Source organism: Lethenteron reissneri, chromosome 3, assembly GCF_015708825.2.
Source record: "Lethenteron reissneri isolate LAM-NWPU_2019-01 chromosome 3, ASM1570882v1, whole genome shotgun sequence".
Classification (NCBI taxonomy): Eukaryota; Metazoa; Chordata; class Hyperoartia; order Petromyzontiformes; family Petromyzontidae; genus Lethenteron; species Lethenteron reissneri.
The window spans coordinates 14,352,604-14,378,666 of record NC_083781.1 but is presented as its reverse complement, the minus strand read 5'-3'; the positions used below and the strand labels follow the sequence as shown (position 1 = coordinate 14,378,666).

The 26,063-nt window shown below is 44.2% G+C and overlaps 2 protein-coding genes across 2 annotated transcripts in view; one reads left to right on the top strand and one right to left on the bottom strand.

Moving 5' to 3' along the window:
* The window catches only part of FBF1 (Fas binding factor 1), a 47,461-nt gene extending 45,694 nt beyond the window's left edge, over positions 1-1,767 (bottom strand). The window contains exon 1 of the mRNA XM_061560821.1: positions 1,660-1,767. Within this exon, the coding sequence (XP_061416805.1) occupies positions 1,660-1,767 (108 nt within the window). The remainder of the gene's footprint in view (positions 1-1,659) is intronic.
* A 1,237-nt stretch (positions 1,768-3,004) lies between these two features.
* Positions 3,005-26,063, top strand: part of LOC133348004 (transmembrane protein 104-like) — a 105,296-nt gene continuing 82,237 nt past the window's right edge. The window contains exons 1-2 of the mRNA XM_061560806.1: positions 3,005-3,052; positions 6,420-6,513. Of these exons, the coding sequence (XP_061416790.1) occupies positions 3,005-3,052; positions 6,420-6,513 (142 nt within the window). The remainder of the gene's footprint in view (positions 3,053-6,419; positions 6,514-26,063) is intronic.

Below are 26,063 nucleotides of genomic sequence, written 5' to 3'. Positions count from 1 at the left end.
TGGAAGAAAGGCAGGCGCATCTTACAGATGACTAGTCGATGGTCAGAAGGACAGATCAGCTCCACGGTAGGTCCTGGTGTCAAGGACATGGGTTCGCATCCGCTGGTCCGTCACTATGTAGTCCAGCAGATGTTCTTGCTTGGACCCGGCATGTATCCATGATGTTGTGTGGATGCAACTGCTGAATTATCACAAAGTGGTCATAATTTATATTGATCCCAGAGGAATAAATGACCGATGCCAGCTCACCTGACAAATTTAATTCTCAACCTTAAATTTAAAACATTGAAACTCCACCATGGCTTTACATCCGTACTCGGGGGCTCATATATTAAACTTCTATTGCAAGTTCACCCCACTCCGACCGTTTGCCTGGTTCACAAGCATGTGCACTCGTGTCCGTTGGCTATCAGTTATGTACTATGTGGCACAAGCTCTGGCACCCAGTGTATGATGTGTTTTACGTGGCTTGGACTTAGTGCACGTTAACTAATCCCTAATCTGTTTCCATTGAACTGCCTGGAAATCTCATCTGTCCGTCAAGACTCTGTCAGGTTTTTGCGGAGAGGGAGTTATGTTCTTCACCACCCGCTCCCTCACTAACAGGCGCTCATTACGGCCAATCTGCCCACTCACCTGTGTGCTTCACGGACGTTCGTTTGCAGACCTCCCGAGTGGCTTCAGAGGAACTGGAGAGAGAGAGAGAGTGGTGATGCCGGCATTATGAAACCGTCAAATAGCGGAGAGTGTTGTGGGAACATTTCTTAGATGTTACGCAAGGCAAGCTCGGAGAGCAGGTGGAGAGAGGCACAGATGGCGGATGAGCAAGAGGTTTCTAGTAAGTGTAAATTATTTAAACTCCCACTCTGATTTATTTTATTAGACGGAGTGTTTTTTAATGACTTTTATGCTCATTTCACAAAAGCTCTTCCTTCATCATCGCCTCCAGACGTGGTCAATCCACTGCTGGATGAAGACCTCCCCAAGCCATCTGGACTTTCCTATTGGTGCATTTATTTCATGAAAATAATGAACAGAATTGAATATGCATATACAGTATGCATCTTTATAAACTTGTGATTTTTTTATTACATTTCTCATTCTTATAATTTTTTTACTATTTCTCACGTTTGTGGTTATTTCTTAATATGGTTTCTCAACTACAAGTCAACCTTTGAAGGGTCACAGTCTCTCGTTCTTCTGTGGGTTTAGGCATTCCGGCCTCTATATGGGGGAGGCCGTTAATATGTTTCTGGCCAATGTAAGAAGATTGGATAGTGGTTGAAATATTTAGCACAGAGTGGAGTTCAGCATCGGGTTTCAAGGGTAGAATAAAGAATCCTGATAAAAGTATTGATTGCACAGTTTATCATATATTATTTTGAAGCTTTTCGCCACAATTGATTCAAGTCAAGAGACTGAATCCAGCACAAAGAATGCAGACACACTGCGGTGCTCCGTGTGCACAGAAGGGACCACTGGAAGTTATTTTTTCCGGAGACTTCTCTCCAGAAATTCGTTTCAAGTCTCCTTCTAATCCTTCACAAAGTTCGCAGCGCGCACATCCCAAAACTTTGCGATGGACATGTCGCACGACAATCAAAAACCAATAATTTGTTTAATTCCTCACATCTGGATTTTTTGGCATCAGGTCATCACCGAGCAGCTGCGCACGAACCGCTTTAAGGGGCTGCCGCTCGCCTCGGCAGACTCCTGTAGGCCGCGTTCTTCTTCATGAGCTGCCACTCCATCACTGTTGTTCACCATCGGCCATCATCGGTGCAGAGTGTACGTTCACATCGTCGTTTTCTTGTACAGTCATTGGCGACTGGATGGAGACCATGAACCTTCAGTGCTTTAAAACCGCTTCAATCACAGGTGGCTACCATCTTTGTAACCCAGGAGGTCAGCAGTTGCTGGCTACGTGCTGTGACCTCTGAACCACCTCACCGCACCGCAGGTTTTGGCATTTTTAATTGCTCATCCAGCTAATGATCATTTGTGCTGTGTGTTGGATGTGAGACACCAAATCTCCAGCATAGAGAGGTGTGTATATTCAGTAAGATCATTGCGATAGCTTTATTCGCCTCAAGCATACTTGTTGCTTATGTTCAGCGGAGGACGGCTACAGCCATACAATTCAGCGTAACTTCACTTATAGACTGTTTGCTTTTGCGTATTCATCAAGCCAACCAATTTGAATTATCTTCGCATATGAACGTATACCATCCTCTTGAAAGCTTGCTTTAAGTTAATTGCACATGTATTAACTCTACTCGCTATTTGACCTGCTTGCTTCAATGAGCCTGCCAGTTTCTCAGCTTGCCTGCCTGCCAGTGCACGTGCTCTCTGTCTCCCTCTCTGCACATGTTCACATGTTCACATGTTCTCCCAGCTGTATGTCATGCTACCTACCTGTAGCTGAATGGTTTCTTTTTTTTTGCTGGAGTTATTTGAAGAAATGTTTAGAGTGTGTTGGCAGTAGTCGTTGTGCTCTATTTTACTCCAACACTTCCTTCTTGTGCCCTCCTGTGTGTGTGCTTGCGTGGACATCTATATATATGTGTGTGGGTAGAGGTACTGTAATCTCTAACCTGGCCACGCACAACATTAGCAGGAAGTGATATCTCAGTGTTCCTCCTAGGTCAACCTGGTACGTTGTGAAACATCACCATTGGCAAGACAAAAGTAGCTGAACTTTGTTCTGGCCACATCGCCACCTCGTGTGCCTTGTTGCTCACGGACAGCACTTGCCCTGATTGTGTATCATGATGTATGGGTGATCTTTGTGTGTGTAAGCTTATTTAAACATTAGAATACAATTTGGATTCAAATTGGATCCAAATGTAACCACATCTTCAGGGCCTCTCCCCACCATTCCAGTCATACGGGGGTTGTTGGACCATACTTTACCACACTGGTCCGTGTGAGTTGCTAAATGATGGTGGGGTGGTCTCTGCGCCCCGACTGCCACTTCATATATCACTCACCGCTGATCTTAGCCATGGTCAGGAATGAAACTAAGGTGGCCGTGTTCACGGCTCTATCCACGGTGCCACCACTTAGATTTCAAATCGTATCTGTCTGCGTATCTGTCAGCACGTCTGTCTTGTGTTTGGCTATGTGGATACAGTGGAGCCATTAGCACAATGGAGCTCTCGACTACGAGATCCCAGCAAAGGTCTTGGGGGATCGCGGTGCAAGGAATATGGCCGGTCTTCCAGACATACTGCCGCTAATGATGCGTGAACGATTGCAAAGATGTGCTCGGGCTCATTTGTCCGAGTGGGTGTGAGCTGATAATGTTAACGGTCAAATTAAATCAAGCAAACCGCAACTTTTGTTCTGAATTCGTTTTGTGCATTTGATATATTGCCATATATCTTTGTACACAAGCTCAGAACGGCTTGCATATTTTATGAAAGAATGACAATGGTGCTTTGCTTTGTAATCCTGTTGGTTGATTCATGTTTTTTTAATAACGTTGATAGTTTTAATTGTTATTTGTGATGATGGGTGGGGAACGGTGGTGCAGTGGTTAGCACATTGCGCTTATGACGCCAGCGAGCTGAGATGAATTCGTGGCGACAGTCGCAGCAGCTCATATCAGTTGAGAGTTACATCTGATCCAGTGGATCCTCCCCCTCCCCTCGTCACCGGCCGACACTGACCAGTGTGGGGAAGTATGGTTAAACAAACTGCGTTGACCACCACAGCTTTAGAAATCCTTAATCCGGCAATGTTTTTACGACAATAGGTTTTACCCTGTCTGGCAATAAAACAGCTTTGTCAAGATGTTAAAACACCAAACAGAATCCTTATTCAATGAGTCCTGTCACTGCATCAACACACACACAGCACTTGTGGTGGTGAACATGCAAACACAAGACACGCTCTGGTAGTCTTTGATGCACTGTCTCTGAAACTGATTGGTCTCTAATAAAACAGCTGTGTCAAGATGTTCAAACACCAAACAAGTACGCCCAAGTGCTGTGTGTGTGGTTGATGCAGACAGGACTCCTTGACTAAGGATTCTTGACACAGTTGTTTTATTGCCGGGAAGGGTAGAAGCTGTTGTTATATTTTAATACTGGAAAGAAAGGTCCCACATTATAGCAATGTTTTTACAAAGTGCTATATAATTTTGTTTTGAATTATGTATTGATGACGACAATGCGATGGCATCTTTAGAGGTGTTGATAGTTGCGTAATATTAATGTTCGTGGTGATAAAAATTACTGTCACGTAAATTACGTCGTGCATTCGTTTGCTGATGTAAACGTTGTAAGTCGTGTGTTGCTATCTAAATGACACGAGCAATGGTCTTTAGATAAAATTATTTTGAGCTGCGCAATTATATTGGTGGGTGAGATTCTGCGACTCTCCACTCTGCTACATGTTGTGGTGCTCTGGTTAGCCCACTGGCAGTTGAAACAATTATTTTACCCCCCACCCCTTCTGTCCACCCAACTATTAGGAAGCCACTGTAGCTATGCACTGTTACATCTAGATTGAAAACGAGTTTCCTTAAAACTGCTTTTGTGTTTAGTTTATTGTCCTTCCCCTACAGCTCCAATTAGTACGGTGCGAAAGAAGTTGAACACGGATATGTTTAAATGGGTACGTCACAGGTCGTCCATCGGCAGCTCACGTGTGGTGGCGAGGGTAAAGTGGGGGTGACTCCCATCCCTTCCAAGACTTGGCAGCGTGGAAGAGTGGGCAAGAACACCATCCAGAGAATCTCTCGAGATCTCCTGCGTGCTCGTAGAGGCAGGCTCGTCTGCCAGCACTTGCAGTGAGCGAGCAATTACAAGGTGGCACCTTTACCGCTGGTAATTCATGGAGCTCCTTGTATCGCCGGCACAATGATCAATATAAAGATCCCCTGGATAGCCTTAACACACGAGGGGTGGGTGGCCAACACCACGCCCGGCCGCCTTGGTCTCACTAGTGGCGACGTTTACACACCGCATCCGTTACTTATTTGAGGCTGAGTCGACCTCGGGGAGGCCCAGGACCGGTTCAGATAATCGTCACTGCTGTTGGTGGCAGTGAGCAGGAATTGAACTCGGGTTGCCGGGTTCGGATCGCAGCGCGGTAACCACTACACTACCGCTGCGCACACACGAGCACACAACAACAACAACAACCGCCATTCGCCACTAAGTGGCGGTGACGTCACCACGACGCTTGTGCCAGGCCATGTGCACCTTGAGGCCACGTAAAGTGTCGAACGCCCGCTGGCAGGAGGTCACGGGGCAGACCCAGGTGCCACGGGTCGACTGACTGAGATGACCGAGATGACTGGCTGATGCACCACCTGTGCCCCCTACTGTACTAATTTGTTGTGCTTTAGCCACCCGGCGCTCCGCTCATTGTTGTGAGCGTCGCTCCTCCGCCCTCCGTTGTTGTTGGAGGGCGACTGCCTCCAACTGCCCAGTAGCGTCCTTCACGAGCCTCCTCCACAGAGGCCGATCTTGATACCAGTCATCGGCAAGTCCACTCAGCTCCACATCCTCCTCATGTACCACATCACTCCATCTCTTCTCTAGCCCGTGCCGCGCCCGTTTAGCCCCCTCGATCCGGCCGAACAAAAGCTGTTTAGGAATGCGGTGGCTGGGCATGCGGGCTACATGACCCAGCCAACGCAGCCTTGCCTGCCGGAGGAGCTCACCGATGGGACTTTGCCCAGATCTTTCAAGGATCTTTCCAGGATTTTAAAGATCTGGGCACGAGCACACATGCACACACGCACACACGCACGTACACACGCGCACACGCGAGCACGCACTGCGGCACGTGACAACACCAGCCCATAACGCACACGCGCCACTTTGACCCATACCCACCGTGCCGGGGGAAATCGGCAAACCTAATCATGCTAAAAACGACCGCCCGCATACGTTTATTTGGTGTGCTCTCCCCTCCATGTTAATTTGCACAGCCCAGGTTGGGGGGGGGGGGGCATGAGGTTTGGCATGGGGAGTCAGCGGACAGCTCCGACACCTCCTGAAACAAGAAAAAAACAAAGCCCAAAGTGGCTTTGTCCAATTAATGTCGCTCTGTTCAACCAAACGTGTTTGCCTCAGCCCGGTTCAGTGTGTTTAACCCTGCGCTGCTTGCAGGGACAAGTAAAACAATCTCAAATCCTGCAGCTCTGTGCTTGTGCTTGCTCCGTTGGCGTGTCCAATCTGGTGGGATGGGAGCACGTTCTGGCTTTGTAGAACGCTGGGTCACTTGGAAGGCAAATGTGCCGACTATTATTGCACAGCCCTTGCGTTGAATCGAATGCTTGTGTTGTATATGTTCAGCGTTAGTGGTTGGTGCAAGGTATGCCTGTGGGTAAAATGAAAAATAGTTAATGACTGCCTAATTAGGGGGTTTTACTGAGCTCGCTGTGCGTGTTGTTTTCACCACAGGCAGCCTTTCTCCTCCTCCTGGGCCCATTCACCTTTTTCAACGTGCAAAAGACAAAGTACCTGCAGATCCTCACGACGCTAATGAGGTGGATCGGTAAGCATCGGCTACCTGTGTCGGCACGACACACCCTGTGGATATTTAAGACGTGTGCTTTTATTCGTGCGCTTAATTCTTGGCCCTCCGTTGCGTGAGTACCGTCTGTGAGTGCATCCAGGGTGTTAATGTGGAAATGTAACAAAAGCATCAGATAATCCAGTCCACCAACTCGGGGCTGAATAACTTTATCTCTAGTCCACTGTAAGGGATATTAGTTTAATTCTTGAAATCTTTTCCATTGCTTTGCTATTCTATTATCAAGAAGAAGAGCAGCATTTAGTGTATCTCTCACTGCGTTGTAGTTGTAATGAGTAAACATTTAACAGAAAGGCAAAAGGTAATATTTTAGTTTTTTACTTAAAACTTTTTTGACTGCAGGAATTCATATTATTTGGTTCTTTCGGTAAAGTCACAGAGATAGAAAAATATAATGATAATTAAATGATAAAAGTGAGCGTACTGGCAGTCTATAATGTAGACTGTAGCCAAGTAGAACAAAAACACAAAAACCACGACGTTTCGATTACAACACAAGCGGTCGACAGCTTGTGTTGTAATCGAAACGTCGTGGTTTTTGTATTTTTTTACTGAAAGAACCAGAATAAGTCTACATTATAGACTTCCAGTACGCTTACTCAGGTTCAGTTTAATAACCATTGCTACAGTTTACATTATAGACTGCCAGTACGCTCACCAGCTTAAAAACCAGGCTACAGTCTACCAGGCTACAGTCTACATTATAGACTGCCAGTACGCTCACTTTTATTATTTTATTTTGTTTATTTTTTCTTCTATCAACGTGACTTTAACGAAAGAACCAAAGACTATCATATTTTTGCTCTTGTTGTAACGTTTAGGTTCACAGCTTTTTTGATTGATCAATCATTCGTGATCTCATTACTTTAATTGAAGTCAAGTCATTTACAAATCTTTTGGTGAAATAAGCTTTTTAAGAGGTTTGATTAAACTTTTGCGACACTTGAGAGCAACTATTTTGTATAAACTTGCCAGGAAATAATTTAAGACATTCACACAATTTTAGTTAATAGACACATATGAAATATAAATTAGCGTGATCATTTGCAATGAAGTATTTGTAATTGCCACGGCTAACATCAGTGGCGAGTCTTATCTGAATTATTCCTAGACCCCAACCTGCCCCCACCCTTTTCACGAACTCAAACTGACCAGTGTGGTGAAGTATGGTCAATCAATGCCCATGACCAACACAGCATGGGGAGGTCTGCACTCACGAGCGGATTGATGCAAGGATGTGAAATGTCTTATTGTTATCTCAAATAATGTATTTGTCAATGTACTTAAATGTTTATGGAACTTTGAACAACTCGCCTTTCTTCAGCCTTGTTGGTACTTGTGTTTTTCTGTTTGCTTATAACTGGAGACACATTTAGTGCAGAGATTACAAAAGCATTTTTCTAGTTTGCAGTGTTCCTATCTTGAAGTGAACTACCAATCCTAGTGTACGCAACCACCACGCACTGTGTATGTTTGTGTATATATGCACATACACTCGTCTCATTTACACCCACACCACTCATCTGCTTTATGAAATATGAAGAGAAAATTCATCGTATTCAGGGTGTTTCTTTGCGAGCCTCATAAAAATGCCCTTTCTCTCTGGCGTGAGATGGCATATGTTTTATTCCGAGTCGCTGTGAACAACTCCCCACAAGCGACGGACCCTTGAAGTTTTTTTGTTTTCCCCCGTTTACCCAAAAAATAAATGAGTGTACGTGTGCGGTCCCATCCTCCGCTCACCGCAGTGTGAACTTACTGCTGCCACATCCGTTAGCAAGAGTGGCGCAGCGTGCGGGCAATGAGTCGGGGGGGCTCCCACGCAGGGTGCGCCGCTGTGCAGGGAAGCCGCGTGTGCCGGAGTGCCACCCACTAGAGGAAAATACGTAAATGGTCGTGAAAAACTTCGTCATCGTCATCACTGACGACGCGTGCTGTGTACCTCTGCCATTTCTGGCTCTGTACGGAATACCGTACCAGCTTGGCTCAGGAAGGGGCAGTTTACAGCAGTTATGATTCTGTGATTATTATTATTATTCAAAACGTGGCCACGACACGTTCACCCGCTTTGGTGAACACGTTCTCTCTTTGTCCACACGGTTCACCACCCACTGTTCATGGCTCATATTTGCTGCCGCCTGCGTCGTGCATAATGTGATGAGGTCTCAGGTTGCCTTCGACCCTGCGGACCCTACAATTGGGGTGACATCACTAAACATGAGGTCACGCAGCCAGCAACAGAGTATAATAATACAAACACAAACTAAGCTTACTATCAAAGTCAACTGGAATATGTATTCGATAGAACACGTGCTTCCAAACTCTCCCGGGGAGCATTGTGTTAACATACTTTACGAATGGTTTTGTTTTATGTAGAAAAGGAACTAATAATAGTGATTTAATAAAATTAATATATTTCGTGGACATTTTTTCCCCCAATTGATTTTTTGAAAATGATTGCATGGTAATCCAGAGTAATTGGTTGTCAAAACATAATTAAACCATTCTTCGTGTCTTTTCTAACTTCATATTATGTCTGTAATGAAACGACTGATAGCTGCTTAGCATGACACTTGTTCTTCCTGCTTCACGTAACCCGACTTGGTGGCCAGTGTAATTTATTCCACATCTAATGTAATTCATAGAATATAATTTTAATTTATGTATCATTTAAATGTTTCCCAGCACATTGTATAGGAGTAACACATAGAATTTCCTTGTTCCAATGTTGAAGAATGTACACGTATATTTGTAGGGCATAACTCATTGTATTTTCTCTGTTCTTGAGTTTGTGTTTTTTCTAACAGTTGCACTAAATATATGTTGTTGATCGGAATTTTTATCTTTTCGATAAATGATATTTATCTCAGCAGGAAGAGCCCAATACGTAGTGAGGCTCTCTTTCATGGGCATCCTGTGATGGTACAGATCACAGTTACAATCATCGTTACATTGGTCACAATCCAAACAGTATCGGTTCATGCTTTACATGTATGTATCTATGTTGAACTTCTTTTGCACTGTACTTAGCCAACCCTGCTAGTTGGCTATGTATGTACTTGTTCAAAGAAGAGGGAACCGGATGAAAATGTAAATTATACATTTTTTAAAATAGCTAAAAAAATCATAAAAAAAAAAATCCAGTCAGTAACGTTGAACTGTAAAGTGTGATCCACACAGAATCGGGCTTCTGCTTCTCTGCCGATTATTGATTACGGCCACATCTATGGAGGAACTTGAGCTTTATTGCTCACCACAAGACGTGCTCAGAATGTGGTAAACGCGTCTCATTCATCCTTCACGCAGTTTGATTTGTCCCACGTGTGTGCCACGGTAGAATTGTCTGCTCCGCTTTGCCTCACGGAGGTCAATGCAGATGAGTGTTGTGTAGGATGAAAATAACCAGTTCTTACAAAAAGCATGTGTTTTACGCAGTTAAATGTCCATCTCACGTTCAGTGTTATTTCTGGTATTTGTCCTGGTGGCAAGGGTTAACGTGGTGCGTGTGTAATGGATTGGTGGTTACGAGGTCTCGCCCACGTTCTGGGGAATTGACCCCATCCTATCAGACTTACAACTTTCGTGACTGCAGGAATTGATATTCTTGGTTCTTTCGGTAAAGTCACGTGACTTTACCGAAAGAACCAAGAATATGACCCATCCTGTCACTCGATAAAATGAGGACCACCTAGTGGCAAGTAGAAAGTGGTTGCTGTGTGGGCAAAGTGGTACTTGCCATGGGAATGCTGGAATGTCTCCACTGCTGGAATGTCTCCACTGCTGGCTGAGGGGCTACCGTCAGAGGTGAGTGGCGCTCTCGGGTGCTTGTCAAGACACTTTGCATTCCACATGTAAGATGTGAGGAAATATTAACATTTGAATCTTATTGGGTCATGTGATCGTGAACGTATTACGTACGACACATCATCACACAAACTTGAAAACATTTATTTTTACACACGACTAGATGTGTGTATTGTGAGCTTAAAAGTGAATGTACACCACTACGATTAAACACATATGTGGAAGAACAATTATGTAAATCAACAACTGTTATTATTGGTTAAGTAAAGGTGGCCGGACGGTTCAGGGCTGATAGCAAAGAGGCGGTACTGCTGAGAAATGGGGTTGAATTCTGAGTAGCTACCCACGATGGAATTGGCCAAACCTCCCAATGCAGAATGCTCTTGAACAAGAGTTGACACTAAATCAGGCTTTGCTGGATGAACAAAGGGCATTGCTGTTATGCCACGACTTAGTGACTGGACTGAGACCATCAAATGAACTACACTTGAGTCTGGTTTAAGCACAGATGGCTCTTTGGATTAGAACACAGGCCTCAGTGGTGCTGGCTCAGAGTGTTGTGACATCAGCATTGTCCCATGAGCCAGCCACCCGCTTTTGTTCGCAGGGCCGAGTGCGCACTCCTCGCTGTCCAGAGCTCTTGGCGCAAGGCTGTTTTTCGTTCCCAGCCTGGCACACTTGTTCGACCCCACTGTGCATCAATACCATACAAAGTCGCTTTTATGTGCCCATGTTTTCTTGTCGTTCACCCATCGCAACATGCAATGATTGACAAACTATTTTTGTTCGAAATATGCCAGAGTGATAAAGTTATGGTTCCCATTACGAAGTTTTGCAGAAAGCACTATTCTTCCAAAGCCGGGCTCTTGCCGTCATGTGAAGTGTTAATATAATTTACCAGTTGGTCAGTGCATTTCCTTTTAGAGAAATGCATTGTTAATCTTTCATCATTACGTGCATATGGCCCTCCACATGAAAGGCTGTCCTCCGCCTTCTCGGCACCATTTCTTCTGTGTCTCACGAAGAGCCTTTGAAATAATAAGTCTCTCTCTCCTTTCAGCCAATTCGGAATTCATGGACCAGACATTTTCTGAGACATTCTAAGGATTAAAGTATTCAGACTCGCATTGTTACCCATCCGTCATATGTATATATATCATCGCATTGCTCTTCTCTTAAATGTTAAGGGTTAGTGCATGCACACTTTGAATATACTTTGCTTGAAAGGTTTTGGCTATCTACTGCAGGGGTGCCCATACTTTGTTTTTCTATCAAGGACCGACTTGATCGACATGCTGATGGCCATTGGCCACGTAGATAGAATACATGGAGATATAAATATAAGAGATGTATTCATAAGGGCTGTGGGAGATTTTCGAGTCGCACAGGATAAGGATGTGTTCAGAAGAGAGAGCGAGAGAGCTAGGAAACGCGAGATGGAATCGAGATGTATTCATGCGAGATAGGAGAGATGAGAGATGGAGTAGGCAGCTGCCGTATTCATAAGAGAGCTATGAAAGAGGGGGAGTGAGAGGTAAAATAGGGGGCGTATTCACAGGAGATATGAGAGAGAGAGAAGAAAGGTGTTTAATTTGTAAGCGAGGATGAAAGAGAGCTAGGATAAAGATGTAATCAGGCGAGAGGGGTGTAGTGAGATGCAGAGCATGAGCACAACACTCGCAGCCAAAGTATTCACTCCGTGTGCCCGCACCCCCACCAACCACGACTCCCCAACGAACCCCACCCCTCCCACATCACTTCCCTCCTGAGCCCCTTATGGAGACGAGGAACATTCCATTAATTATATCGCACCAGCGTACGATTAATTATTTTTCATAACAATAAACTATTTCACACATTTCTGTGCATGTGTCATTAATAATTTCACACAAACGTGTGAAATTATGTAGTTTATTATTTCCGTGGCAGTGCTGCAGCAGCAGGCCACCTTTGATAGTGCCTTGCATCGATGCCTGCTGCCAGATTAAATGAGCTCCCGGGTTGATTTGGCCCGTGGGCCACAGTTGAGACAGCCCTGGCCTATGGTATATCTGTAGCATGTGTGCATGTTTATGTGTATGGCACTAATTAGTCCTTCTGTGGGCTTCACCTCTCTCTCTCTCATGCTGATGAATGCCTAATGACTATCTTGAAGACACATATTGGCTGAAAGATTGAGCAGTATATGTCTACGAGTAAACTATTCCATTTATGATTCATAATTGATTTTGGAGTTAGGCCACGTAGTGATCCAATTACACCACCAGACAGCCAAACAATATAATTGTCACGTGTACGAGTGTTTAATGCGCCTATTATTATTATTATCATCGTTTCAGCTCACTGATAAGTTGAGCAACAGTTCTCACAACCGAAGTTAGCAATTGGATACGACTTTTCATTTGTAACGATGTCAAATCTCATCTCTACGTGTCAATTTAGCCATGCCATTTATTTAGCATTTACTTATTCTGCACGTATACATCAAGTTCAAGAGGTCATCATTGCCACTGGCTTTGATGTCACTTGAACCTTGGGAATGCTTCCTGCCTTTTGCTAGATCCGCAGCTTTTGCAGAGCTGACACGTGAAAATAAATCATTTAAACTGCCAGCACTTGCAGTAGCCATATTCACGTTTAAATGTTAGTGCAATTTGCATAAAGCTGCGTCTTTATTTTTAAGACGGCTATCTTTCTCAGCATAATGTTTGCTCTTCTTAATGGTTACTCTTTCCAGCTTCAACAATAATTCACGGAGCATCCCAAAAATAAGAAAAGCAAAATGTTTAGTCTCAGAACTGTTTATAAAATTGAAATTGTAATTTAACATTGCATTGTTAAGGGGCTATATTCGAAACAGTGTCAATCAACTACAATAGGTGGTTATTCTCGGCAGTGATCGATATACAAATGCTTCAATCGGTGCATTTAATATATACTTTTGGTGACCCCGCTAATGGATGCATTAGGTCGAGGAAATGATAAAAGTTATAGCTGGACTCTCAGGAATCCTGCCTCACCACATGGCTCTATCATGCTGCCGAAACAAAAACCAACCTGACTGTGGTATTGGGACTGGTTATTCAGCAACTTGGTAATTAATCACCAAGGGGCTGTGGGTTGTTGTTTAACAAATAAGACAATATATCGGCGGTGTTCCATTTTCTAAAGTGATTTATATTTCAATAACAGTACGTTGCCTGCAACATGTCAACTCCTTGCGGCTTTATTTTAACAGCTTGGGCTTCGTCCAAAACACCTGGCAACAGTTTACAAAATGAGTGGGTGCGCATTCGCTTGAGCCAGAGGTCGCTGGTTCCATCTCCTGGCATGGCAGCTAAACCAACGGTGCACGTTTCTAAATTCCTCCTCCTGCCTCTGTGCACCTCGCAGAATAAAAGGGTTACACCACAGTCAGTCGATAGGTCACATGTGGTGGTGTAAAGTGTGGGTACTCGAATCCCTTTGGAGACATTTTGCAAGGTTGGAAGAAGATGCAGAAACAGCCCCGGGAGGAGCTCCGTGACAGCTCCATCCAAGTGGAGGTCCTCCGATGAGCAGTGAGGTGAGCAAGCGATGTCAGGGCTGCACCGTCACCTAACAACGTGATGTTGTGCTTAGTGGTCGTGATTCTTGGTAGCGAGGGTAATTCTGTGAACCGCTAAGCCTGTGGATGTCTGATCGAGAGACCAGATCCTGCCATGGGAAAGGGGAATTCCCACCAGTGACTCAGGGCCACGAATGAAGATGAGCGCTGCTCAACACTCACTTAGGCAGAGAGACATATCTTTTGGACACACCGAAGGGTGACGCTGGAGAGATGTTTTCAGTTCGTATTCCAACGTGACTTGACATTTTATTGGATTTGATATGTAGGAATGGCAATCATAGTATACGGACAGTTTTGCATACAGACAAAACTTTGAAAGCCGCTCAGAGGCACGGATGCCAGCTCAAAGTTAAATACAAATGTATATTTAAATGTCTGGGTTTCTGTATTCTTACATAAGTAGAGAATGGTAGCAAATTGTATTTTGTACAAATCAACCCTCAGATTATAGTCTTTGGGTCTTTCGGTAAAGTCACGTAGATGGGTTCAAATTAATACAAATAAAATAAACAAAAAACTACGACGTTCCGATCATTAAACAATCGATCGTCATCCTCCTGACGAGGAGAATGACGATCGACACGTCGTTGTTCTTTGTTTATTTTATTTTTATTAATGTGAACCCATCTACGTGACTTTACCAAAAGACCCAAAGAATATGAATTCCTGCAGTCACGAAAGCTTTAAGTCAAAATGTAACCCTCAGTTTAATTACAGATATGGGACCATGACTTGGTATGTAGACCGAGAATAAATATCCTTGTATAGAGAGGGCAATAATGAACGCTCTCTTGCTTCATTCACGCTGTTGTGACTGAAATAAATAAGTTATGCCATTTCCCACGGAAGTTTTTGTTGTCATTTACAATGTTCGTTTCTGTCTTCTGTGCTAACTGCAGTTCGTGCAGCAATGTAAATCTACTTGAAGAATGTAACATGGCAACTACATTTAAATTGCATTAAGAAACCTTCATATACAATTAATCTAACATTATTAAGGCCATCCGTGTGTCAATATCGTTTAATTCAGTCAGTTTAAGTGGCATGTTGGCATATTTTTTTGGTGAGTGAGTTAGTCACAATAGTCACACATGCGCAAGTACACGCACTTTATGACCCGCACACACAACAAACTGTGGCAGGTATACATGACTACTGCTTCAGACACTGGTTTAAAACTACAAATAATATAAATAGCTTTGTTCAGAGAAATATAAAGCGTTACATAAAAAAAAACTTCTCTTTCAAAATCCACCACCACGCACTCTTGAGCTGACAATGCCGTTTCGTCTTTGCAAGAGAGAGGAGGGAGAGTGGTTCTGCATTGAAATGAGCAAAATGACATTGAACACCCCGGGAGAGGGCTGTGGCACGCCCCCCCCCCGTGTTTGGTGTTATGTCTTCCCTTTGTCGGAGCATTTTCACGCGCAGAGGTTTACTTTCGCGGCAATTGTTTGGGGTTTTGCAGGCAAATGCCGAGACTAAGTGGGCCATTGAGCCAAGTGTAAAGTTCGGCGAATGGCCTCATTTGTGGCTCAGTGCCCTAATTTGAATTTCGAGAACATATTGCAGAGTGTTAGGCCCATTTTGGTTGTTCCACTTTGAAAGTGCCCAAAAGGATGTTCTTCAACCACGCGCATCCCTTACAATTACATTTGTGGATCGTCACCTGTGTGTGTGTGTGCGCGACGCACGCATGCAGGCCTCCGAGGCGGCTGGGGAGGGTTGAGGGCTGCCCCCCCCGTGTGTGTGTGGTGGGTTCTCTGCAGCCACAGAGAATTCTCAATGGGGCATTGGCCAAAGACCTCAAGTGGTTACTTGAGAGAAGTCTGAGACTCAGCGAGGCTTTCATGGATAAATAAAATACGCATTTATTTATCATCATAGAATTAAGCGCTCCTGGACGAATGAATATCCTGAAGCAGAAGATTCGTGCTGGATACAGTCACATTTGCAAATGTGATTTGTAACTTTGATCCCTATCTGTGTATCAATAGTTCAATGTTAATGTGTCATTTTATTGAGGGACTTTGTTTTATCTTGGTGTGGTCTGGGACTGTTTTGTTGTTGTTGTTCTTGCTGCCTTGCTCAAGCTCGATAAATCTTACTTAGATAGTGTATTTGTTTATATATATTGACTTCCTTACATTTTTCTCTATTTTTCACTCCTGTCGTGTTTTTGTATTGCTGGTTGTGTAACTTGCCTACCCGCCCAGACGGGACATCTGTATAAAAAAGCTTAATAGCTCATCGGATTCCTCAAGTCTAAATCAAGATTATGATTCTTAAGGGCCATCATTTTACAAACGTGACTCCTTATTTTCGGAATACACAAGACAAAAACACACTTCTCGAGATACTGACCTAAGTTGTGTGTCTTGTGCTCTGCAATCATTTAAAGCTTCGTTGATGAGAACAATAATGAAGTTGTGGTGAGACCCACTACAGCACTCTCATGATGAAGTGTATGAGGAAATCGTAGATTCCCAATCCACAAATGGATTTTCACCGTACTCTACCAGGCTCGTCAATGTGGGTTTGTGAAGGTGGTGAGGGAGGAATCAATTCTGATCTCACTTTACGCTGATGTTCACCTTAGCCAGGAATCTAACTCGGATCGCTGGCTTCAAAGCACAGCCTGCTACTATAGCAACCACGACCTTGACTGTGTTGTCAATGTAGACACATCACTAAAGCACGATGATCGAGTTCCTGACCTGATTTTAAAGTATTTTTTCCCCTCATTAAAGCTCTAAGCTCACGGGTCAGACAGTCCAAAACAACCTATAGCTGTATATCCTAAAGATAAGAGCTATAGCATTTATACTTTCATTTTCATCTTTCCTTCAACCAAAAAAATGTCTGATGAACATCATTATCATTGGAGCACGCAAAAAATTCGCACGTGATATTCTGATTGTTAATTTATTCGGGAGCTATGGAAATTACCCTTGGGTAGTGCTGTATGTCAGGAATCGCATACTTAGCTTCAGTCTTAACTTCATTTTATTTCAAACGACTTCTGTAAATGTAGCCTCAATGAACGGACAGCGTTTATGCCAAATCGAGAATATTCTGATAAATGCCGGTGATCTGGCACACGGTCTGCCCTTTTCTCACTTTGAGCAGCTGCTGTGTCATTTCAAGAGTGCATTTCATGTCGTCCCTCTCCTCCCGAGCGGAAGGGCTTGAGGGAGATGGACCAGGCTGAAAATGCATTTTGTTTCAGCGAGCATGATAAATGACGCTGGTGAATGCGCACCAGTTGTAGATTAATCCGTATTCATGTTATACCGGGTGGGGCGGGGGGTGGGGGAGGAGTGGTGCGGTGGTTATCGCGCTGCGCTTGGAACCCCGTAGCCCGAGTTGGATTCCTGACCACGGCTAACTTCGGTGGCGAGTGATATCTGAATCGGTTCTTGGTCCCCCACGTTTCCAACCTGCAGTGACGAGCAGTCTGGTGAAATATGGTGACTCAACCCCCATGACTGACATGGTGTGGTGGGGGGGGGGGGCTTCATCCAGCAGTGACTTGACAAAGGGATAGAAAAATATGTATATGATTTTTTTTTACTATAAATATATCACAATGTTGCCCATCCCAAGTTCAGCCACAAGATGAGAATGGCCTCATTTATTCAATATATGTACAAGAAGCCAACAACAATCGTCTTTACTAAATGGCCCCAAATGCATTGGCTTTTGTGAGGTGCCACCCTGTTGGTGAGGAATACATCGGCACGCCATGTCCAGGAATTGGATTCAAGGGAACCATTTGCCCAGGACATGAATTGGGCTCCTTAAACGTTTCACATTTATACTCTAAAACGATCTGGCCAGGTGGTGCTGTGGTAACGAATCCATCTCGCAATTAGACGGTTTTGAGTTCAAATCCCATACGGAGGTCATTGCAGGCACGATCAATCCTTGGTGGTGGATAGAACGAATATTACTGTCTGCCAAGTTTACTGTGGTTGTCCTATGACAGCGTTTTTCATGGCAAGGCCCCCGGTGGCCTTTAGTGCGGCCCCTGACGTGCGGCCTCCGACAAGACACAAATGTGAAAACACCCCCGCCCCCATCATCATCGTGCTGATATCAAACCCTAATGGTTTCAAATGTGTGGCGGTCCTCACACTGATGATGTCTTATCGGTGAAAGCGGCCCCCCTCTGAAAGTTAGTGAAGAGCACTGTCCTATGGTGATACTGGCCTCATCATATGAATGTGGAATTTCCGCTACTCGCTCAGTGCCACCAATAGAGATAAGAAACTCTTTGAGCGTGGGAAAAATATATATAACCAGCATTTAATTGGCGGGTGAAACGCACAGGGTTATAACAGCATACCGCCATCGTGGGTTGTCGTGATGCAGAAGCATTGCCAGCGATAAGTTGTTTATGTGCAGAGTGTATATGTGTGTATATAAATATTCATGTATGAATGAACACGGTATATATTTTTGAAATGCTTTTCTCTGTGAAGTATTGCCTTCCAACACATACATTAGGGTCCACCCACATCCGCAATGCATCCAACTCACACTCCCTTATACAGAATGTTATTTATTTTAAGGCTTCACATGAATCATTCATTACCTGGATACATGATTTAGCTCCCAATGAAGTGAAATGTTTGAGGAATGCGCTTGCTATTTCATTCATTCAAGTTTCTCTGCTTTAAGCATTCTTCACTGTTATTTCCCCAGGTGTAAGCACCTTTGCCCCTTTTGCTGATTTCCCATTGTTGATGTTTAAATGGCAGCAATCTCTTGGTCTGTTCACAAATTATTAGTACAATACCCGACGATTTGTGCTTCATGGTTTTTTACTTAAATTGTAATTGTACCATGATGAGTGGAAATAATCAACCCGAGCTAACTTACGATACCGTGAATTTATTTTTTTACATTCAGTTATTTCCGTGCAATATTTTTGTTATTTGTCATGTGACTCAGTTGTTTTTGACCTTATTTCTATTTGCTTGATTGCTGTGCTCTGCCTGTTTTGCTTCTGTCAATTTGGTGTCCCAGGTCACTCTTGCAATTGAGACTTTTATCCTGATCACTTGAGTCCTGACCTGGTTTAACAAAATCAACTTGAACTTGAACGCACGTGCTCCTCGTGTCACCATTCAGCGACGACAGCAATGCAAATGCCCCATCGCTTTTTTATATCGTTTTTTTACCACGCCGAAGAACCCTTCCTGAATTCCGACTTTTTCGGGAAGGCTTTCGTTGTGGGATGTCCTATCGGAGCTTTCTAAATAGCATCAGGTAGCTCAGGACACACAGCTTCGGTGCACATTCACGAAACAACAGGTTTTGGTGGAGTGCATTGGTGGAGTGTCTTTCAAAAGTTGCGTAGTCCACGCGTATGCACGATTTTTCTTCCTCGTTGTAAGGAGTATTTGAACGTGAGCAATGATGACATTTGCACATTTGTACAGTTTACAAAATGTGTATGCTAATGGAGCATCACATTAACACATTCCTCTTCATAATTGGCTGCATGCAACAGTGACCTGCTCGCAGAATCAGACCTGAACTTTGACCACTCTTGCTAGTAGTTGTGCAATGCATGATCACGTCACTGTGCAAATGTCTCTAGCATCTCTATTATGTTTGCTTTTTAATGACAAGCAATGCTCTTCCCAGCAATAGAAGTGCTGTCTCGACCAAGTGCTTTCCTCTGTTGTGCATAAAAGCACCAAACCACAGGGAACGACTGTAAACGTGCACGACTTGTTCTTGCCCGGAGTACATGTCCTCTCTCTCAGCTTGTGTGTGTTGGTTTTATAATCGTGTTGTTCCTTTGTGTATTATTTAGTTGTCTATTTTTACTCGTCTGTCTTGCCTTTTATTGTTACTGACAACATCTGCCTCGCCTCTTCCTGGTGCCACATTGTGGTGCCATTTCTGCTGCGAGCCTCAGCTTTTAAAAACCCGATCGTCTTTGTAATAATTGAGCTGTATCTTTTTTTGTTTGTTAATTAGAAAAAGTAACTTTTCTTCTCACCTGTGGCACGCCAGGAGAAGGGGATTAGAGTCAGTTGTGCCAAAGGGCAGCAGACAGGGGTGGCAAGGTGAGTGGGAAGGGAAGGGATGCAGGGACGGAAGACCCCAAGACACACACGGAGGAGGGCACGGCTCAAAGACGAACAGCAGGAAGAAATAAAGAAGGAAGGGAGGCTTGGTAGGAAAGGGAGGAAGGAGAGAAGGAATGAATGGGCCAAAGATGTTCGGCATGGGAGGGCAGAGCAGGAGAGAGAGAGGGAGCGATCCTAAGTTGGCTGCACGATGTCTGTCTGTACAAGTGACGCCATCACATCTATCCCTCTGTTTAAGGAACGAAACAGGATGATATCTCCACAAATCTGGCTGTCGCCTGATGATGCTAGTTGTAATTACTGGTGAAACGTCGCACTCAGATTGTAAATGTTGTGGATTTACTCTCCAACACACCGGTGTGGTGCTGTACTAGTGACGAATTAGCATATTCTGTTTACGTGACAAACCTTACTAATTGGCTGTGTCGAGTGGTGGCGGATTTAATGATGCATTTATATTTACGCGATCTAACACGAAAAAACCTGCATTATGGATGTGTATTTACGTTTCAGTTTTTTGCACCGTACGTCACCGACAGTGCTAATCAGAGGTGCGACGGAGCAGCGTCCGCATGGGGTGGCAATGCGTAAGTAGCGTGATTTATGGGGGCTTGAGCTGTTTTACATACATTTGTGTAAATGGAGAGCAATGTGCTATAAACATTAACATAATAATCAGTCAATCAGTGGCTTCTTTTCTATTCACAACCTAACAGGGTGCTGTTGCATTCACACACAATCTCAAAGTGGAGCCATTGGATTTCCAATTCCGGCCTTGGGACAACAAGTGCAGATTTACAATGGAATCAATCTCAATGGCTGGACATTGCTCAATGAGGAATCCGATTGAGGCATTATCAACAATTCATTTCATTTTGTTTGCCCTCCACGGTTTTGCTCCACGCTGTCGAAATAACGCGCGCCGATGCTCCGAAATCATCGTGTGTTGGAAGTTCACGCCAAGCCATTACGCCTCGATTACAAAGCGTCTGATGCAGTAGAGTGCTGCTCGGCTGACAATCGGAAAGTTCCCAGTTCGGCTCCCAGCCGACGGTCGGCTTGGCAAATCCGTATCTCCAGGCTCAGTCGACTGCATTCCACTCTGTCGAAGTAGACGATGTTTGTTCTATCGAGGCTCTGCTCCCAACGCAGGAATCGATGTTTTCTATGTGTGTAATATTATAATAATCTGTATTGCAATGGGGTGATAGACAATGGTCAAGACAAGTGGTAGCCGAGGATTGGAGCGCATCTGAGAGGACACCCACGGAGGAGGTAGAGCGATGAAATTGGTTCAAGAGCAGTGCGATAGGTGGTGAGAGGTGGTGATGGCTTCATCCAGCAGTGGATTAACTCTGACTGATGATGGTAGTTACGTGAGATGATTCTTTTAATTGGTTTACTTGTCTTTTTTTCGTATGGCAAAAGGTGACGTTAGCAACGTTGCATGTGGATACCGATTATGGATACCGATGTTATTTAGTCATTCGGTAGCTTTCTGTTGAGGCTTTGTTTATTGTCATAAGTCAATTAAGACCTCAAGGGTGATCGTTTTAAAATCAGTTGCTCACAGCTTGTCTGTCTTTTAGCTGCAGGTATCATTATCTGTAGCTAGTTGACACAAGAGAAGAACAACGGGACGGGATCTCTGGCGATTAATGTGATGTCTTTCCTGTCTTTCATCAATTTATACCAGACTGGGTTGATGTGGCAGAAAATGTGGGGATATTTATTTAGCACGTTGATGCTGTCTGTGCCTCCCCCCCACCCAGCGTGGGGCATGCTGGAGCAATGACAGATGGCTCGTGATGCCGAGACGCCAACTTCGTCTGCAGAAAAGAAGGATTCTCCAGTGACTGTTCACTTGGTTAATCAGCTGGCTGCATGGGACACGCACGCACACACACAATCAGAATCTAACCAGAGACAATGATTCGATTCCTTGTTGCTGTGGCTTGTGAGCAGGTGGTATGGTGTTCATTGTAAATACCTGCCCGGGGATGATGACAATGGTCTTCTGTTTTCGTCTGGCTGCTGATGTAGATGCAGAGCCACAAATAGAATTTCACATTCAGGTTGGTCAAGCCAGATAACTGCGTCAGGAGCAGCGGAGTGTGTCGCTGTGATGATGCCTCCTTCGTATTTGTGCATTGGGCATTGTGTCGTTATATGGTGTATGGTCTGTTCTGGATGGTTAGTGCAGTGGATGCGATTTAGGGTGGCAATGGTGAAGGAATTCTGCACAAAAAGAATTACGTCAATGTTTTTCGGCAGAGTTTATCCAGAAATTCAAGGTTCGCTTTCAAATCTAACCCTGCACCACCTGGCAGAGCCAATCAAATCAAGTTGTCATGTGGGGAAGGGTGACGATTGATTTGGTTTATCAGCGAAACCGTAATGTGGAAATGGCCAAGCAACATTTGACATACTTGTTTTGCTGATAAGCCAAATCAATTGGCGTATTTTCCCACGTGACAATTTGATTTGATTTAGGTCTGTCAGGTGGTGGAGGGTTATAGTAAAAGATTAACACTATACAGAACACAACCATCTCACCAAAAATAAATAAATTGTGATTTGTAGCATTGGTCGTGAAAGCCTCAGTATAAAATTGAGTTTTTCAGAAACTAATTTCACTTAATACTCAGAGGCGGCCATCAGGGCCAGCAAGGCCTGCTGGCCTAGAGATTGTCAGAATCAGAAAATTTTATTTTTTATATTTTAATATATATTTTCATTAATGCTATATGTATATTACAAAGTTCGTTCCCATTCGGTCTTTACTCTCTCCCTCAGTTGCGCTGCTTCCAGTGCGGCTCATATAAATTAGAGTTTTTATCCAATCAGATTTTCCACCTGTGCTGTCTCCGCCCTCTGGGTGAAAAATTTACCCTGAGGCCTTCAGAATTTCGAGTGAATCCCCTCTGCTGTTGAAGCAAATGGGGACGATGTTGTTGATCGTCATATTCTTTAACCAATCAGATGTCGAGTTTGCCATGTTGGGCGTATTCTTTGACACGCCGGAGCCTTCTAGCTGGCCTAGCCGCCTGCGTTAGCCTTGTTCTTGTGGCGTGATCGGAGGAGGGCCAGTTAGCTAACTGAAGTAAAACTAGCTAGCACGTAACGTAGCATCATCTAATATGTATTCAAACTTTCTTTCGTGATGTTTAGATTTTTAGACGTAGTGCTTTAGATTTTTGGTTTAGATGTTTACTTAGCCCTGTTGTTTTTAACACAATGGCTGAAGGAGGAGAACGAATGGATTTGGTGGCAGAATTACTGGCAAAGGACCTTTCAAGAAAAGCTGGAAATTGTGAGGAAGGGTCGATCAACCCCGCAGCTCGCAGCAGCCCTGTCCCAGCCAGGGAAAGGGTTTGTGCGGCACTTTCAATCGAGCAACACCTGGCTTACAGCGTCGAAGGAACATTGCAAATGGTATTGCTGGGAATGCCTGCGATTTGCGGAGGAGATCGATAGACAGACAGACTTCATCCTGGCGCCAGGCCTGTGACTAGCTATTTATTATTGCTGCTTTAGATCGTTGCTGCTGGTATGAATGATATTCAGATCCAGTGGCCTGACTGTGCCTTTGAGTGTGCGTGGTGGCATGTGCGTTTAGGCCCAGCAGCTTGGCTGGAATCTGTGGGGAAGCCTGTTGAATCCTGATTGTGTTCTTTGTGTTTTACGGCATTTTTGCTTGCTTGGTGGTCGTATGAGTAAATGTGACTGGTTGTTGTCAGTTTGTTCTTGTTTCATTGGTAATGACATTGATTTGGGCTATGCAATGTCTATTTGTGATGCAGCATCCTGTCATACTGCGTAATAGTGGTACATCCTTGATGGGTTCCAGTCACCATGTATTCACGTCTCTGCAATTAGTGTATTGTAACTCTCATAGGTATTGAGCCTCGTGTTAAATCACTTTATTCCACTCGATAAAGGTTACTGTCACTGTGAATATGGGGTGGTTACGTCGAATAACAACAGCCTATAGCCCTCGTGTCATGGTGAGGTTATTCGAAGGCAGTTTAATTGCGGGAGGATAGCGCTGAAGGCCTCGGTGTAAAATACTCGGCCCGCCACTGTTAATACTTCTCTGTCAGTGCATCTGTTGTAAAGAATGCTGCTGGGGTGGACAGCATTCATGATAACAGAGTGGTGACAAGAACTTGGGTCATCATGAAAAGTGTCCCCTTGCGCTCGCGGTGGAAATTCCAAATTCCACATTAATATGGCAGACACCAGTCACAGATGTTCAGTTGGGGCGGGTCAGAAAGTTACAGCAAACAATACAAAAACACGATCGGAGTGCAAAGTATAGGAAAGGTAACTAAATCGCTGATACAATAAATATAAACTAACATTTTTTACAGGGCAAAGCCTACCTGGGGCTGCTCGTCAAACGCTAAAAAAATAATGGAGCAAATTTTATTTTAGAAAGTATTAAATTAAAAGCACGAAACAATTGTTCATCTTCTCCACTAGCATCCCTGCATAAGAGATGTGCTTGTAAGTTAATTGTTGTCAGCAAGCATAAAAAACATGTTCTTAGTTGTTATTCAGTGCAGTGATGGGGTCGATTGAGCCCCGACATGCACAGACAGGCGGATTGCCCCTCGTTTATCCCGACAAGAATCATCCCACAATGCATTGTGATGGCAACATTTTATCATTTTACTTTTATTAAAAGCACATTTATTTAGTAATATGTTTTTCTTGTTTAAAGGGTCGTCTGGTACTCTTTAGCAACTATTAGTTAAGTAACTATTCATGTGCCTTTCTAAAAACTGCAAATTAAGAATTTTTTTAAAATGTAATTCTCATCAGGTTCCATGGTGTTAAGTGTCGTCTCCAGCTCTCATGAACACTATCCCTCTGGCTTCTCTGTTCATGTGCTATGACTGAACGCTATTGTCCAAATGTCAATAATTATATATATATATTTTACTTCCAGGTATTGTTAGTTATGAATCGGTTAAATGTGTTTGTTAACTGTGCTTGCGCACCACTGCCATCACAGCACCACCAACACATGTCGTCTTTACTAAGGATTCTGCCTGCCTGATTGACACGAGTAATACATGCTCCAACGTATCTCACAGCACGAAACGCATCACTAATCGTACTCCTGCACTCATCATCGGTGCAGTAGTTCCTTGGCGAATGCCATGATTAATTATGGACCATTAAGTCTTGGGATTCAAACAAACAGTACCTAATTTGTATATCCCCCATATCTCCCTTCTCATCACAGCAGCCCCAAACAGTTGATTATGGCTGTGAACATGTTTCTGTTTAATGCTAGATTATGTGAACAGCATGCCTGGTGCACTCACAATGTGTAGCACCTCAGGCGATTTGGTAAGCTGGCAAGTTTAACGACCGCTGCTGACATCACGCCAACAGTCACTGCTCACGGTGGCCCAAGTGCCGTGTGGAGCATGCAAGGTTGTTTTATTGTTCCTTTGACGGAGTACTCAAGAGCCTGCTTTACTGGGCAATTTGAAGACAGGGGCCGTGTGCGAAGGCATAATTGCCGGCTGCGGTCCTGAAAGCGTATGTCAGGAAAAGTGACGTGGACATCGCACGCGGGGAGGAGCGAGCCATCGGCCGCCCTCGGTGACGCCACATCCTCCGTCAGGCCGTGGGATGCTTCAGGAGAAGCGCTTGCCTCCGAAGCTGACGAACGAGAGAGACGGAAGGAAGGAAAGGGAAAGCAACCTTTGCCAGTGGGCAGCTGACCCTGAAGCAGTCGTCCACAGGGTCACGATGTATCTATTGGAAGGAGTGCAGCAAGTCGGTTTTTTTTTACTCCTGTCTCCATGTAGCTTGAATAGTTTGTGTGTATTCGTGATTCAGGGGGCTTCTTTAAGCATTGCAGTTTTTTGCCACGTGCAACAATGCTCAGAAATGAAATAGCCAAACTTCTCAAGCAGGATTCTCCTGACTGTGCGCTCTTAATGAGCGCTCAGTTTGCTCTCCATGTGGAC